The sequence below is a fragment of the Microcaecilia unicolor genome, chromosome 1 (genome assembly GCF_901765095.1).
Source record: "Microcaecilia unicolor chromosome 1, aMicUni1.1, whole genome shotgun sequence".
Classification (NCBI taxonomy): Eukaryota; Metazoa; Chordata; class Amphibia; order Gymnophiona; family Siphonopidae; genus Microcaecilia; species Microcaecilia unicolor.
Window position 1 is genome coordinate 516,617,160 of NC_044031.1, and position 15,919 is coordinate 516,633,078.

Below are 15,919 nucleotides of genomic sequence, written 5' to 3' on the forward strand. Positions count from 1 at the left end.
CAACTGATGTATATCTGGGCTTGTTATACCTTTTTTTTTGTATTTTCTTCCCCCTGAATGAATTGTTTTAGATGTTGTGTATTGCTTTGGATGAATAATGGAGTAGTCATGTATAAATAAATTACAAACACAGTAAAAAAATAAATAAATACCATATGGTTGTCCACAGTCTCTCCCTTGGAAAGTCACATATTGCAGGCATCCAGCTTTTTCCTCTAAGGACGGACAAGGCTCCCCACCATTCTGAGCTTCCTGCTGTATAGTGCGTCTGCGCGTCCTCACTGAGGGTTTACACGGGTCTGTACACCCACTCCATTGACTCCATTCACTCACAGCACATGGACGAGCTAGAAGGCAAAAATCTGAATGTTCAATCTATAATTACAAACCAAATAAATCTTCTATACAAAGGGTGTCTTTACTAAAGATTAGTGCCTGCAGGGCCACCAAGAGGGGGGCAGGGGGGACAAAATTCGCCAGGCCTCCAAGGGGAGCCCAGTGCCAGGGTCTCTCTCCTTCTCCTGCTCCCAGGCCACCGGCGCTGCAGTCCCTGTCTACCATCGGGCCCCCTGCATTTGGAAAAGGAGAGTCTCTAGTTGGCAGCGCAGTGCCTCACATCTGTTTGAGAGCGGTGGATCACCTCGGGCCTTCCCTCACTGTGTCCCGCTCTCGTCTGATGTAACTTCTTGTTTCCGCGAGGACAGGGCACAGTGAGAGAGGGCCTGAAGGGAGATGATCTGCCGCTTTCACACAGAGGTGAGGCGCTGTGCTGCCAATTTGAATGCAGGGGGCCCGGTGGTAGATGGAGGGGTGCTGCTGACGGGGCTGGGGATGGGCAGGTGGAGACTGGGGACTGCGGTGCCAGCGGCCTGGGAGCAGGAGATGGAGGCGACAGTGGTAGTGATTGGTGGGGCATCGTTGGGGGCCTTGGGGTCATCATCGTCATCAGAGGTCCTGGGGGCGGCCTTGCCCCGGGCCCGGCTCAGTCTCTCGGCGGCCCTGAGTGCCTGTTATCTTCCACAGGATCCATAAGAATTAACTGATCCTTGTGATAGATAACATGTGCTAACCTTTAGTAAAATGCCCAAAAATGTATAGCGTTCTTGTTCTAGAAAAAAAAAGTGTGCTTTGATTGGCGCCTTTTTTGCAGTTCTATAATGATAGGTTTTAGCTGTAATGTCCAGTTCATAACAGGTTTCTCCTAACTGGTCATGTTTCTGTGGTTTAGATTTTAGTAGTTACGCCTGTTTTATCTGGCTAGGCGATGCTGAAAACCAGTTAATCCTTTAGGACACCAACCTGCTTATTTTCAAAGGAGAAGGGTGCCCATCTTTTTTTTTTTGTTACATTTGTACCCTGTGCTTTCCCACTCATGGCAGGCTCAATGTGGCTTACATGGGGCAATGGAGGGTTAAGTGACTTGCCCAGAGTCACAAGGAGCTGCCTGTGCCTGAAGTGGGAATTGAACTCAGTTCCTCAGGACCAAAGTCCACCACCCTAACCACTAGGCCACTCCTCAACACAAATCGGGAGATGGGCATCCTTCTCCTAAGGTCGCCCAAATCGGCATAATCGAAAGCCGATTTTGGGCGTCCTCAAATGCTTTCTATCGCGAGGACGACCAAAGTTCAAGGGGGCATGTCGTCGGCAGTGTACAGAAGGCGGGACGGGGGCATGGTTAACAGATGGGCATCCTCGGCTGATAATGGAAAAAAGAAGGGCGTCCCTGACGAGCATTTGGACGACTTTACTTGGTCCATTTTTTTTCATGACCAAGCATCAAAAAGGTGTCTGAACTGGCCAGATGACCACTGGAGGGAATCGGGGATGACCTCCCATGACTTCCCCAGTGGTCACTAACCACCTCCCACCCTGAAAAAAAAACTTCAAAAACTTTTGTCTTTTTTTTTTTTTTAGAGTATGTCCTTCGCTATGCCTCCCTACCTGTGATGGCAGTTGAGGACGCCAAAATGTGGATGTTTCTGTGAGAAGGACATCCATGCCTTTGCTATGCCTCTGACACCCTTTTTATTTATTTATTTGGATTTTGGATCACAAATATCAGCAGTGGGATTTAAACCGGCCACTCGGCCACTCCTCCACTCCCTTGAAATTTGGCCATCCCTGTGGGGGGGGGGGGGGGGGGGAGGTATGTGTGTGTCAGCAGAGGCATAATGAAGGTGTGGACATCCTTCTTTCAAACATTTTGGACGTCCTCAACTGCCCCCCACAGGGATGGCCAAATTTCAAGCGAGTAGAGTAGGGTGTCCTAGTGGTTAGAGCACTGGTTTTGCAATCTAGAGGTGGCTGGTTCAAATCCCACTGCTGCTATTTATGATCCAAAATCCAAATAAATAAAGGGGGTGTCAGAGGCATGGATGTCCTTCTCACAAACATCCACATTTTGGACAAATAAGCTAACAGCGAGCAGCTCATTTTTGCATGCAATTTCCTTCATGCATGCCCATTCCTTTCCGGATCGGTAAGGGAAGGGCTTTTTCCATTCAGTTAGTGGGACCAGTGCACTACAAATGCTCACTCCTCCCATGACCAAATGGCTTAGATTTGGTTGTTTCTGAGATGGGCATCCTCGCTTTCCATTATCGCCGAAAATCGGGGACGACCATCTCTAAGGTCGACCTAAATTTCATGATTTGGGTGTCCCCGACCATATTATCGAAATGAAAGATGGACGTCCATCTTGTTTTGATAATACGGATTGCCCCACCCCTTTACGGGGCTGTCCTTAGAGATGGGCGCCCTTAGAGATGGGCGCCCCCGTTCGATTATCCCCCTCCAAAACACCTACTAGGAAAACTAAACAAGTTGGATTACTATGCATCCCTAGAATCTTTATGCTAACAGAATACCTGGCCTTAGTTGCATATTTTAAACACAGATAGACCCTCAGGGAGTACAGAATAATTGACCACAAATTAAAAAAAGAAATATGTACACAAAAATTTACCCGAATCCCCAAAACAACACTGCATGCAGTACAACACCAGAGAAATAGGAAATGTAACTACATTTGCACTATGCAAAATATAAAGTTAGCGGATATATATCCTAAAAATCAAAATCACATTTTACCAGTTACACCTGTTTTATCTGGCTAGGTGACACTGATAACCATTTAATCCTTTAGTGCTTTTTGGGGGTCTTTTACTAAGCCATGTTAGCGTTTTAGCTCACGGTCGATGTGAGCTGGCAGTAAAAGCCGAGATGCCTATTATATTCCTATGGGTATCTCGGCTTTTACCACCAGCTGGTTTCTACTGTGAGCTAAAAACGCTACTGTGGCTTAGTAAAATAAGTACATAAGTATTGCCATACTGGGAAAGACCAAATGTCCATCGAGCCCAGCATCCTGTTTCCAACAGTGGCCAATCCAGGTTGCAGATACCTGGCACGATCCCACAAATGTACAAAACATTTTATACTGCTTATCCCAGAAATAGTGGATTTTCCCCAAGTCCATTTAATAACGGTCTATGGACTTTTCCTTTAGGAAGCCGTCCAAACCTTTTTTAAACTCCGCTAAGCTAACCGCCTTTACCACATTCTCTGGCAACGAATTCCAGAGTTTAATTACACGTTGAGTGAAGAAAACTTTTCTCCGATTTGTTTAAAATTTACTACATTGTAGTTTCATTGCATGCCCCCTAGTCCTAGTATTTTTGGAAAGCATGAACAAGACGCTTCACACCTAACCATTCGACTCCACTCATTATTTTATAGGCCTCTATCATATCTCCCCTCAGCCACCTTTTCTCCAAGCTGAAGAGCCCTAGCCGCTTTAGCCTCCTTAATGTCTTAGCATTTTTTTAAGCATGCCTGCAGCTGTTTTTAAGCATGTTTTTAATAAGTTTTCTCAGAGCATTTTTTGCTTCTCACAGTATACTTACCAAGGTAAGTTTGCATGTGTAGTGTCTTTATCGGTTGCCAGTAGGAGTGTGTTTTATTTTATCCATTTTTCAAAATGGTTACAGTTCACAACCTTTGTTGAATTTACCCCTTCTTAGATACTGTTGCTGAGATTGTTACTTATTGTATCACCTATAAGAGCAATCTTGTCTTACCAAGGTATGATCTTATTTTCTTTGCTGCACAGGAGAATGTAGATATACAACTACCTATTCACGTTCCCTTTATGCATATGAGCCTTTATATCACACACAGAGGGGCATAATTGAATGAAAATGTCTATCTCCATGGGCGTTTATCTCCGAGAACGGGTCCGTGAAGGGGCGGACCGAACCGTATTTTCGAAAAAAATAGACGTCCATGTTTTATTCGACAATTTGTGAGCTGGGCGTTTTTGTTTTTCAGTGATAATGGAAAATGAAAGCGCCCAGCTCAAAAACGAATAAATCCAAGGCATTTGTTCGTGGGAGGGGCCAGGATTCATAGTGCACTGGTCCCCCTCACATGCCAGGACACCAACCGGGCACCCTAGGGGGCACTTTTACAAAAACAAAAAAAAAAAGGTAAAAGAGCTCCCAAGTGCATAGCACCCTTCCCTTGGGTGTTGAGCCCCCCAAATCCCCCTCAAAACCCACCGTCCACAAGTCTACACCATTACTATAGCCCTAAGGGGTGAAGGGGGGCACCTACATGTGGGTACAGTGGGTTTGGGGGGGTTGGACGACTAAGCATTAAGCAGCACAATTATAACAGGTAGGGGGGGGATGGGCCTGGGTCCACCTGCCTGAAGTCCACTGCACCCCCTAACAACTGCTCCAGGGACCTGCATACTGCTGCCAGGGAGGTGGGTATGACATTTGAGGGTGAAAATAAAAAGTTGTGAAACATCATGTTTTGTGGTGGGAGGGGGTTAGTGACCACTGGGGGAGTCAGGGGAGGTCATCCCCGATTCCCTCCAGTGGTCATCTGGTCATTTAGGGCACTCTTTGGGGCCTTATTCGTGAAAAAACAGGGTCCAGGAAAAGTGCCCTAAATTCTCGCTACAAACGCATATTTTTCTTCCATTATCGGCGAAAGGCGCCCATCTCTGATCGCCCAATAACCACGCCCCAGTTCCGCCTTCACCACGCCTTTGACACGTCCCCATCAACTTTGTCCGCATCCGCGACGGAGTGCAGTTGAAAACGTCCAAATTCGGCTTTCGATTATACCGCTTTATTCGTTTTTGTGAGATAAACGTCTATCTCCCGATTTGGGTCACAATATAGGCGTTTTTCTTTTTCTTTTTTTTTTTTTTTTTTTTTGAAAATATCTTTATTATTAGAAGAATGAGCTGGACAGTCTACTGTTTTTTACATTATGTTTTTTTGTATTAGTTTTAATATTGTTACATATTTTGCTACCTTTTCTTTGCATATTATGATGTTTTCATTATATATACATATATTTCTTTTATTTTATACTTTTTATAATGTATATACATTTCTTTGTTGATAGAGTTTTGGTGCCCCCTGAGGCAGGTGGTTATATCCGCCGAAACATGGCCCATGTCGGGCAAGTGTGTCTGGTGCCTTCAATAAAGTATTTCAAGCAACATTCCCTGCGCTGGTTGGGTTTCCTGTGTCAACCTCTACTTCACCTTGGTTGGACTGGCTTTCCTGTAGAGGTCTTTCCCCTATTTGCTGTTTTGTCATTCTGGATTTTCAAAAGCATTTGACAAAGTACCTCATGAACGACTCCTGAGGAAATTAGAAAGTCATGGGAAAAGAGATATTATTCTACTGTGAATTAAGATATTTATAAATGGTCTAGGGATGGGAATAGCCAGTGAGGTAATTAAATTTGCTGGTGAAACAAAGTTATTCAAAGTTTCTAAAACGCAAGAGGATTGTGAAAAATTGTAAGAGGATCTTATGAGACTGGGAGACTGGACATTCAAATGACATACGTGCATTTAGTGTGAGCCAGTGCAGTGATGCATGTAAGAAAGGGGAGCCCAAACTATTGTCTTTGTACTGCTCCATGGTGCGACTGCACCTCGAATACTATGTGCAATTCTAGGCATCGCTCCTGCCCCTACAACCCCACTGGACCACCAGGTATTTACAAATTGGCCCAGGAGCCTATGGGGGTGGGGGCAGGGGGCTATGTCAGCCCTTAAATACATGCAGGGTGGAAGAAGGAGGTTTCGGGGTACCGGTGAAGGGCAGGGACAGCAGGACAACTAGTGCCACAACCTGGAATCTAACCAGGCACTGGTCAATATTCAGACTGGTGTTGGTTGGCTTTGTGGATACAGTTAAGATAGTTGTTTTGCTGTCCTAACTTTAGCCACTGCAGTCTGATTATGGTTGCTAATCAGTTAGGTCCCCGCTCCTCCCATGTCCCACCCAAGCTCCCCCTATGGACCACCTTAGCACTAACCAGACAGTGCAGGGGCAGTCTGTGGTGATATTCAGATAAGTGCTGCTGATTATCACCATTTAGGTGTTCAGAAGCAATTTAACCAGACAGAAGCCTCTTCTGTCTGACTAAATCACTTTGAATATCAGGCCCAATGTCTTTGCAGTACAAATCTTACAAATCTACATTTTATTCTCTAATCTGTCTTCCAGTGTATACTGTAGAAGAAAGGAGGGATAGGGGGATATGATACAGATGTTTAAATACTTAAAAAGTATTAATATGAAAAACTAGAGATGAGGAAGCGTAGAACTAGAGGTCATAAATTTAGGTTGCAGGGTGGGAGACTTAGGAGCATTGTCAAGAAATACTTTTTCACAGAGAGGGTGGTGAATGCCTGGAATGCCCTCCCTCAGAAGGTTGTGGAGAAAAAAATGGTGATGGAATTCAAGAATGCGTGGGATAAACATAGAGAATCACTATATAGAAAAGAATGGAATCCAATTAAAGCAAAACTTAAATGACCTCATAACTACAGTGAGCTTTGACAGCAGCTTCAGAGGTTAGGAAGTAAGACCATGTATGGTCTGGGTCCCATATATGGCAAAAAAAAAAAAAAACCCAGATCAGGATCAAGGCTGAAGTGAATTTTGATGACAACTCCAGTAGTTGGGAAATAGGGCCAGTGCCAGGCAGACTTCTAAGATCTATGCCCAAAATTGGCAAGGAGACATAGAGATTATGTATACCAGTGTTTAAGCATGAAGTGGTGGAACCTGTGTAGAGTTCCAAATTCAAATCTGACCACCTTGTTGAGCAGACTGGATGGAACGTGCAGGTCTTTATCTGCCAACATTTATGTTACTATGGGGCTCATTTTTGAAAGAGAAGGACGCCCATCATTCGACATAAATCAGAAGATGGACGTCCTTCTCCCAGGGACGTCCAAATTGTTATAATCGAAGCTTGATTTAGGACGTCTTCAACTGTAGTCCGTCGCAAGGATGTCCAAAGTTCAAGAGGGCGTGTCAGAGGCGTAGCAAAGGTGGGACTTGGGCGTGCCTACCACTTGGATGTCCTTGACCCATAATCGAAAGAAACAAGGACGTCCCTTTCGAACACTTGGACGACTTTACCTGGTCATGTTTTTCTTATGACCAAGGCACAAAATGGTGCCCGAAATGACCATATGACCACCAGAGAGAATCAGGGATGACCTCCCCTTATTCCCCCAGTGGTCACTAACCCCCTCCCACCCTGAAAAAATATCTTTCAAAATATTGATTGCCAGCCTCTATGCCAGCCTCAGATGCCATACTCAGGTCCATGACAGCAGTATGCAGGCCCCTGGAGCAGTTTTAGTGGGTGCAGTGCACTTCAGGCAGGCGGACCCAGGCCCATACCCCCCCTACCTGTTACATTTGTGAAGGAAACAGCAAGCCCTCTAAACCCCACCACAAACCCACTGTACCCACATGTAGGTGCCCCCCTTCACCCGTAAGGGCTATGGTAGTGGTGTACAGTTGTGGGTAGTGGGCTTTGGGGGGCTTAGCACACAAGGTAAGGGAGCTACAGTATGTATCTGGGAGCAATTTATGAAGTCCACTGCAGTGCCCCCTAGGGTGCCCGGTTGGTGTCCTGGCATGTCAGGGGGACCAGTGCACTAAAAATGCTGGTTCCTCCCACGACCAAATGGCTTGCATTTTTTCATTTCTGAGATGGACTTCCTTGGTTTCCATTATCGCTGAAAATCAGAAACGACCAAGTCTAGGGACATCCAAATCTAGGGACAACCAAATTTAAGGATTTGGATGTCCCTGATGGTATTTTTGAAACAAAAGATGGATGTCTATCTTGTTTCGAAAATACGGGTTTCCCCGCCCCTGGATCAGGACGATTTGCGAGGACATCCACATCAAAACATGGACGTCCCTTTCGAAGATGCCCCTCTAAGTGTCCAGGGTGTACATTTCTAAAGCTTTTCTGTGAGTAAAACAATTTTTTACCCACAGAAATAAACACTAATAAAATTGCCTAGACATACAGTACAGTTTCAATTATCCAACCTTCACTGATCCAACCATCCGGCATAGCACAGGGGGAAGTTTTGCACCCGAGACAATTTGTTTCAGACCCAGGGCCCTGCTTTTACAGCAAAACAGCACCAATGTAAATACACGTGTGCAAATATATATGTAAATGATAATGAAAAAATAATACATACCAAAATGATGAAACAACTGTCAAAAATAAAAGCATAAAAATGGAACTAGCCAATACCAAAAGACAAAAAGGGAAACAAACCCAAAAACTTAAACATGAAAAAAAACAAAAAGCAAAAAAAACAAAACAAAAAAAAACAATAGCCAGGAAATGGAATACTCAAATGTAACATAGTAACATAGTAGATGACGGCAGAAAAAAGACCTGCACGGTCCATCCAGTCTGCCCAACAAGACAACTCATGTGTGCTACTTTTTGTGTATACCCTACTTTGACCTGTACCTATGCTCTTCAGGGCACAGACCGAACAGTTATTGGCTGATATCTCTGTACTGCGATTCACTGGCTAACAATTTTCCATTGTTAACTAGAGTGATATGTTTTTATTTTTGTTTTTATCTTCTTTTGTTATGCATTATTTGTAGACACTTATGTACTTTTTTATGCATTTGTATGTAGATATGTGTTTGTATTGTAGGAATATCTGACTCCTGAGGCAGGCACTTGCAGCACTGAAACGCAGGACTTTGTCAAGTCCATTCAGTCTTCTTAATATTTTGGACTTAGCCTTTGGGGCTCATTTTCAAAAGAGAAAACATGTCCAAAACTGACATAAATCTGCATTTGGATGTTTTTCTCAGAAAAACAGCCAAATTGGTATTTTCAAAACCTATTTTTAGACGTTTTTCTATGAAGTCAATCAGAAGTGCATTCAAATCACAAGGAGGCATGTTTAGGGTGGGATCTAGGCGTTCCTAACACTTGGACGTTTTTCTGCCATAATGGAACAAAAAAATATATATCCAGGGCTATAAGTTGGACATTTTGGTCTAGACATGTTTTATTAATTAATAAGCCACAAAAAGTGCACTAAATGACCAGACAACCACTGGAGGGAATCAAGGATGACCTCCCCTTACTCCCCCAGTGGTCACTATCCCACTTCCACCCCCCCCCCCCCCAAATGTGATTAAAAGCATTACTTGCCAGCCTCAGATGTTATACTCAGGCCCATCAGAGCGGCAAGAGGTCCCTGGAGTAGTCTAGTGGTGGGTGTAGTGGGTGTAATGCACTGCAGACAGGTGGACCCAGGCCCATACTTCCCCTTACCTGTTATACTTATAGTGGAAACTATGAACCCTCCAATACTTATCAGAAACCCACTGTACCCACATATAGGTGCCCCATTCACCCATAAGGTCTATTGTAGTGGTGTACAGTCGGGGGTAGTGGGTTTTGGATGAGTTTTGGTGGGCTCAGCAGGCAAGATAAGGGAGCAACGATGAGATGTGTATCTGGGTGCATTTATTTGAAGTCCACTGCAGTGTCCCCTAGGTTGCCCCACTACTCTCCTGGGGCCAGTCTACTAAGAATGCTGGCTCCTCCTGCATCCCAATAGCTTGATTTTCTACGTTTTTCACTTGGACTTTTTTTTTTTTTTTTTTTTCAAAAATGGACCAAAAAGGTAAATGCACAGAGCACAAAAACATCTAGCAAATAGCCAATTTCAAAAAAAAAATACATTTTTCTGTTTTGAAAATGGGTATATTCCCCCTTTGAATTTTGGACATTTTTAGCAAAACGTCCAAAGTTGGACTTAGACGTCATAACGAAAATGCCCCTCTATACGTAGCAGTCACAAAGTTGACAAATGTAAATGACATCAACCCAAACTGTGCAGAACAAGCACAGGCAAACAACTGACTGGCAGTATTTCACAGTGATGTACTGTGGGATTCTGGCCTATGGCTATAACATAGCTTTCAGGTCTTTGAAATATGCACTCTATATTAGAGAAAGAAAGCAATGTATTAATCTTATGTACCCTACAGCACAGACTAAAGCACAAAACATGGTCTTTTTTTATCCATTTGTTTGTTTGTGTGCTAAGATTGCAATTGCCTTCAAGGGGAAAATGTATTTTTCCAGGACAGAACAGTTAGTTAATAAAATGGATATTAAATACAGATTATTTCTGATCTTCCACAACACTGTTGATTCTAAAATGCAAATTTTAAGGACAAAAGAAATTCCTCTCAGCAATCCTCACAGATCTAATGAAACAAAAATTCAAAACTGTGTTCTCTCTTCCTGCAACCTAGTGCTGCCTCTCACCACTAAATGAACAGTATAGATGGGGGGGGGGGGGGGGGGGGGTTAAAGGGGGAAGGGTTCCACGTGAAATCTTTTTGTCTAAATTCTTGTATTCTGTTCCTGGTTTCCTGTTCAGACTTTCTTCTGCCGCAATTTACCTATAACTGAAAAGATGACAAATGGAGACAATATCCCACATGGATACATAGCAGATACTGTGAAAGTTTTGAAGTTCTGGGAAAATAGGATTTTCAGTCAGTTTCCCAAGTCCAAATCTGATAATAGATACATTTCCCAAGGCAAGAAAACTGTTTGAAAAGGCCTTGTCCCTTTGGTGAGTTTGTCTTTTAAGAGTCTGTTATCAGTGTGAGAACTACAATGGCATGGCCTTCATAAGTGTCTAATAACAATCAGCAGAAAACCTTCTGTTGAAAACTAATAATGTTTGAAGTTTCAATATAAATATTTAGTATAAAGATCACAAGGCATTGCAGTCAGATTTGAACCACCGTTCCCTGAGTAGTACTCAGCCTACTGCTCTAAATTTTAGCCTACTCTCCCTCTCTGCAGAGGTCTTCTACAAAATTATCTTGCACATGAGCTGGGCCACACGTGAAACATGACTATAGCACATGCTTTACATGTGACCCAGGACTTAGATAAGAGTAATTTTAAAAACAGAGGATGTAGTTACCATAATAAAAAGTGCACACCTTTCATTACAGAAAAGTATATAAATACTGTATAAGAAATAACATATGTGATAACATAAACCATTTAGTTCTAAAAATAAGTCCAAAAAGGGAAGCTGTCAAGCCCAGAAACATGTAGCTTGTGCATCTGCTTAAGTATAAAGTGAAAACACTGGGTTTTCTGAAATGAAGAAGCCTCCCGTTCTCGTGTTCGCTTCCTAAGCTTTTCTGTTACCTTTCATGGCCCCTATTTGTGCTTCTGACAGTTTACTGGTAAACTTTTATACTATATCCCACTCCCCCATACATAGCATTGGGTTTCACAACTCCATCCTAATCAATGGTCAGGCACTCAGGTGAATCATTTAATTATTTATTGGGATTTATTAACCCGCCTTAATGAACAGATGCATCCAAGGTGGTGTACAGCAGGTCCAGTTTAACATAAAGTTTACAATTTTATTAACATAACAATAGTAAAATGACCAAATATAAACATAAATATCATAAATGAGGTAAACTTGGAAGTATGATGCCAGTACAATGCAAACAATACTATAATAGCATGGAAGAATATTCAAATAACATAGATACAATACGTCAACATAATACCAATAAAACACCTAATAAGCAACACAATAGAACATTCAAATAGCATATACAGTGGGGGAAATAAGTATTTGATCCCTTGCTGATTTTGTAAGTTTGCCCACTGACAAAGACATGAGCAGCCCATAATTGAAGGGTAGGTTATTGGTAACAGTGAGAGATAGCACATCACAAATTAAATCCGGAAAATCACATTGTGGAAAGTATATGAATTTATTTGCATTCTGCAGAGGGAAATAAGTATTTGATCCCCCACCAACCAGTAAGAGATCTGGCCCCTACAGACCAGGTAGATGCTCCAAATCAACTCGTTACCTGCATGACAGACAGCTGTCGGCAATGGTCACCTGTATGAAAGACACCTGTCCACAGACTCAGTGAATCAGTCAGACTCTAACCTCTACAAAATGGCCAAGAGCAAGGAGCTGTCTAAGGATGTCAGGGACAAGATCATACACCTGCACAAGGCTGGAATGGGCTACAAAACCATCAGTAAGACGCTGGGCGAGAAGGAGACAACTGTTGGTGCCATAGTAAGAAAATGGAAGAAGTACAAAATGACTGTCAATCGACAAAGATCTGGGGCTCCACGCAAAATCTCACCTCGTGGGGTATCCTTGATCATGAGGAAGGTTAGAAATCAGCCTACAACTACAAGGGGGGAACTTGTCAATGATCTCAAGGCAGCTGGGACCGCTGTCACCATGAAAACCATTGGTAACACATTACGACATAACGGATTGCAATCCTGCAGTGCCCGCAAGGTCCCCCTGCTCCGGAAGGCACATGTGACGGCCCGTCTGAAGTTTGCCAGTGAACACCTGGATGATGCCGAGAGTGATTGGGAGAAGGTGCTGTGGTCAGATGAGACAAAAATTGAGCTCTTTGGCATGAACTCAACTCGCCGTGTTTGGAGGAAGAGAAATGCTGCCTATGACCCAAAGAACACCGTCCCCACTGTCAAGCATGGAGGTGGAAATGTTATGTTTTGGGGGTGTTTCTCTGCTAAGGGCGCAGGACTACTTCACCGCATCAGTGGGAGAATGGATGGGGCCATGTACCGTACAATTCTGAGTGACAACCTCCTTCCCTCCGCCAGGACCTTAAAAATGGGTCGTGGCTGGGTCTTCCAGCACGACAATGACCCAAAACATACAGCCAAGGCAACAAAGGAGTGGCTCAGGAAGAAGCACATTAGGGTCATGGAGTGGCCTAGCCAGTCACCAGACCTTAATCCCATTGAAAACTTATGGAGGGAGCTGAAGCTGCGAGTTGCCAAGCGACAGCCCAGAACTCTTAATGATTTAGAGATGATCTGCAAAGAGGAGTGGACCAAAATTCCTCCTGACATGTGTGCAAACCTCATCATCAACTACAGAAGACGTCTGACCGCTGTGCTTGCCAACAAGGGTTTTGCCACCAAGTATTAGGTCTTGTTTGCCAGAGGGATTAAATACTTATTTCCCTCTGCAGAATGCAAATAAATTCATATACTTTCCACAATGTGATTTTCCGGATTTAATTTGTGATGTGCTATCTCTCACTGTTACCAATAACCTACCCTTCAATTATGGGCTGCTCATGTCTTTGTCAGTGGGCAAACTTACAAAATCAGCAAGGGATCAAATACTTATTTCCCCCACTGTATATAATTGTTATGCTTTTCTATATAGCTGAGGGGTCAAGTGCAGATATATAGATAGGGGCAAGATGGGTAGTACAGAATCAATTGATTAACACTGCAGAAAACCTTCAGTCTGGACCTCTAGTTGTATCCAGCTGACCTTCTGATTCATTTGTACCTTCAGTGGAATACAGCATGCAGCAGCTTACTGTCCATGAATATCACCAACAGAGAATTTCAGTAAAAATGCGTTGTTGTCCTCAATCTCACAATAACTGTACAGTCATGAGAAAGCAATGCTTCCCACTTAGTAACTCCCTAAGTTTTGAAACAGAATAGTTTCCCAGTTTAATTTTCCTGTTCAGTCTGATCTCTGATTACAACAACTCCTCCCCACAATTCAGCTATTAACACCAGGGACTGACAAATCCCAGATGCCAGTTGGTGACTAGAAATTTTGGCCTGGCATTTGGGATTTTGCTGGCCTGAATGTCCTTCCTCCTTTCAGCTATCCAACAGCTGTTTTCTTGTATGTGAGTTTGAGCTGTGTGGTGTCTAAATTCCTGGGCTACTTTCAGAAAGTTCCAGTAAAAGAAGACAGACGTTTGGTAGCAGTGGCTTCGGTGGCAGCCATCAAGATGAGGGAGAGGGGTGACTGGTTCAATCCAGCTAAGGCAGTGTTTCTCAATCCAGGCCTACAGGCACAGCTAACATGGCTGACTTCAGCAGTGTGGAGCAACAGAGCTATGCGACACAGCGCGATAAAGATAAGTGGTTTGATTATTTGGCCACTATTTAACTTATCGGGATAAGGAAAGTGGTTAGACGATTTTGCCACTATTAAATTTATTGATAGACCAGTAGAGAGGTTTTTTTTTACCTGTGATTACTTTTTCACTGTGAGCCCTAATTATTTTTTGGTTTACATTTACCAGGCAGAGCACCAGTTGTATGAGGTTTCCTGTCTTTTTTCACTATAAACTTCAGCACACAGTTGCGGCAGGTGTTTATTACAGATTCACTAAACACACTGACTTCTAAGATACACAAAATAAATATGCATGAGACTGATTTGCATAAATTGGGTCTTCAATGTATGCAAACATATCTCATTCATTTTCTTGATAACCTTATACATATCATACACATTTGTATAAACACAAATCACATACATGCCATAGCTCTCCCCATTTCCACAATCAAAGACATATAAAAACAATTATCTCTTAAACGTCCTTCACTGGAATCTGTTGGTCTTGCTCCAAAATTCAAATGTCTCAAAGTCCTTTCTTATGGTGTAAAACCAACTCAAAATATCAAGATTACTTCCAGTTCCCATTTTGTTCGCCAATCGCCAAATATAATCCCTTTCATCACGCAGTTAATAAATCATCCTTGTAACACGATCCTACTACCCAAACAATGTTATCCAATTCTTGAAATTCTAGTACTCGGAAATCTTGAAAGTCTTTCCTTCATTAAAAACTTTTGAAGAAACCAAAACTGCTGACGATTCCATGCAAAATGTCAGTTACTGTTCCACAATCTCACAGTATATCTGGTGATTTATACAAATATGTATGATTTGTATAAGATTATTATGATTTAATAAAAGTAAAAATTCTATGTTTTAGAGAGTCATCATATATGTTTATTTGACATGCAATAAAATTTGTTGATACTTGAAGAGTATTTAAGCCCATTGAGAATTGGGTATTCATTTTCATTATGGATATCTTCAAAATTAGAGTGCTTAGGTGTCCTACTGGAGTGGGTTCATGAGCACTGGCCTAATAAATTACTGGAGCTGGCTGGATTGCAGGGAGGGATAGCTGGCAAGGGTGTGGGAATGGCTGGCTGGCTGGCTGGCCATGGGGATTGAGATTGGTGGGGATAAGAGTAGCAAAGCTAAGGGGCCCTTTTAATAAGGTGCACCGAAAAATGGCCTGCGCCTTTCTCTGATGCAATTTCCTGTTTCTGGTTTCCGCGAAGGCGGCACAGTTCATGCTGAGAGAGAAGGGGAAGGCTTAAAGGCTAGAGGTGAGCCTGCTTTGTTGCTGACGCCGCTGCGACGTTTTAAACGCAGGAAGCTGGAAGGAAAGGAGGACTGTGGAGAACTGAGGGCAAAGGTGGGGCTGGGGTTGGGAACTGAAACTCAGAGTCGGAAAAGGGGGGTAAGTTGGGGACTGGAGTGAGTCACTGGACATGGAGGGGAGGGCAGAGGAGAATCGATGGACATGGATGGGAGGGGTGGGCAGGGGACAGAGAAAGGAGAATCACTGGATATGGATGAGAGGGGAGGACAGGGGGCAAAGGAGAATCGCTGGACACAGATTTGAGGGGAGGG

General features: G+C 43.2%; 1 protein-coding gene across 1 annotated transcript in view; it reads right to left on the reverse strand.

Moving 5' to 3' along the window:
* Window positions 1-15,919, reverse strand: part of SBSPON (somatomedin B and thrombospondin type 1 domain containing) — a 38,843-nt gene that overhangs the window by 11,814 nt on the left and 11,110 nt on the right. The window contains exon 2 of the mRNA XM_030215532.1: window positions 153-347. Coding sequence (XP_030071392.1) covers window positions 153-347 — 195 coding nt within the window. The remainder of the gene's footprint in view (window positions 1-152; window positions 348-15,919) is intronic.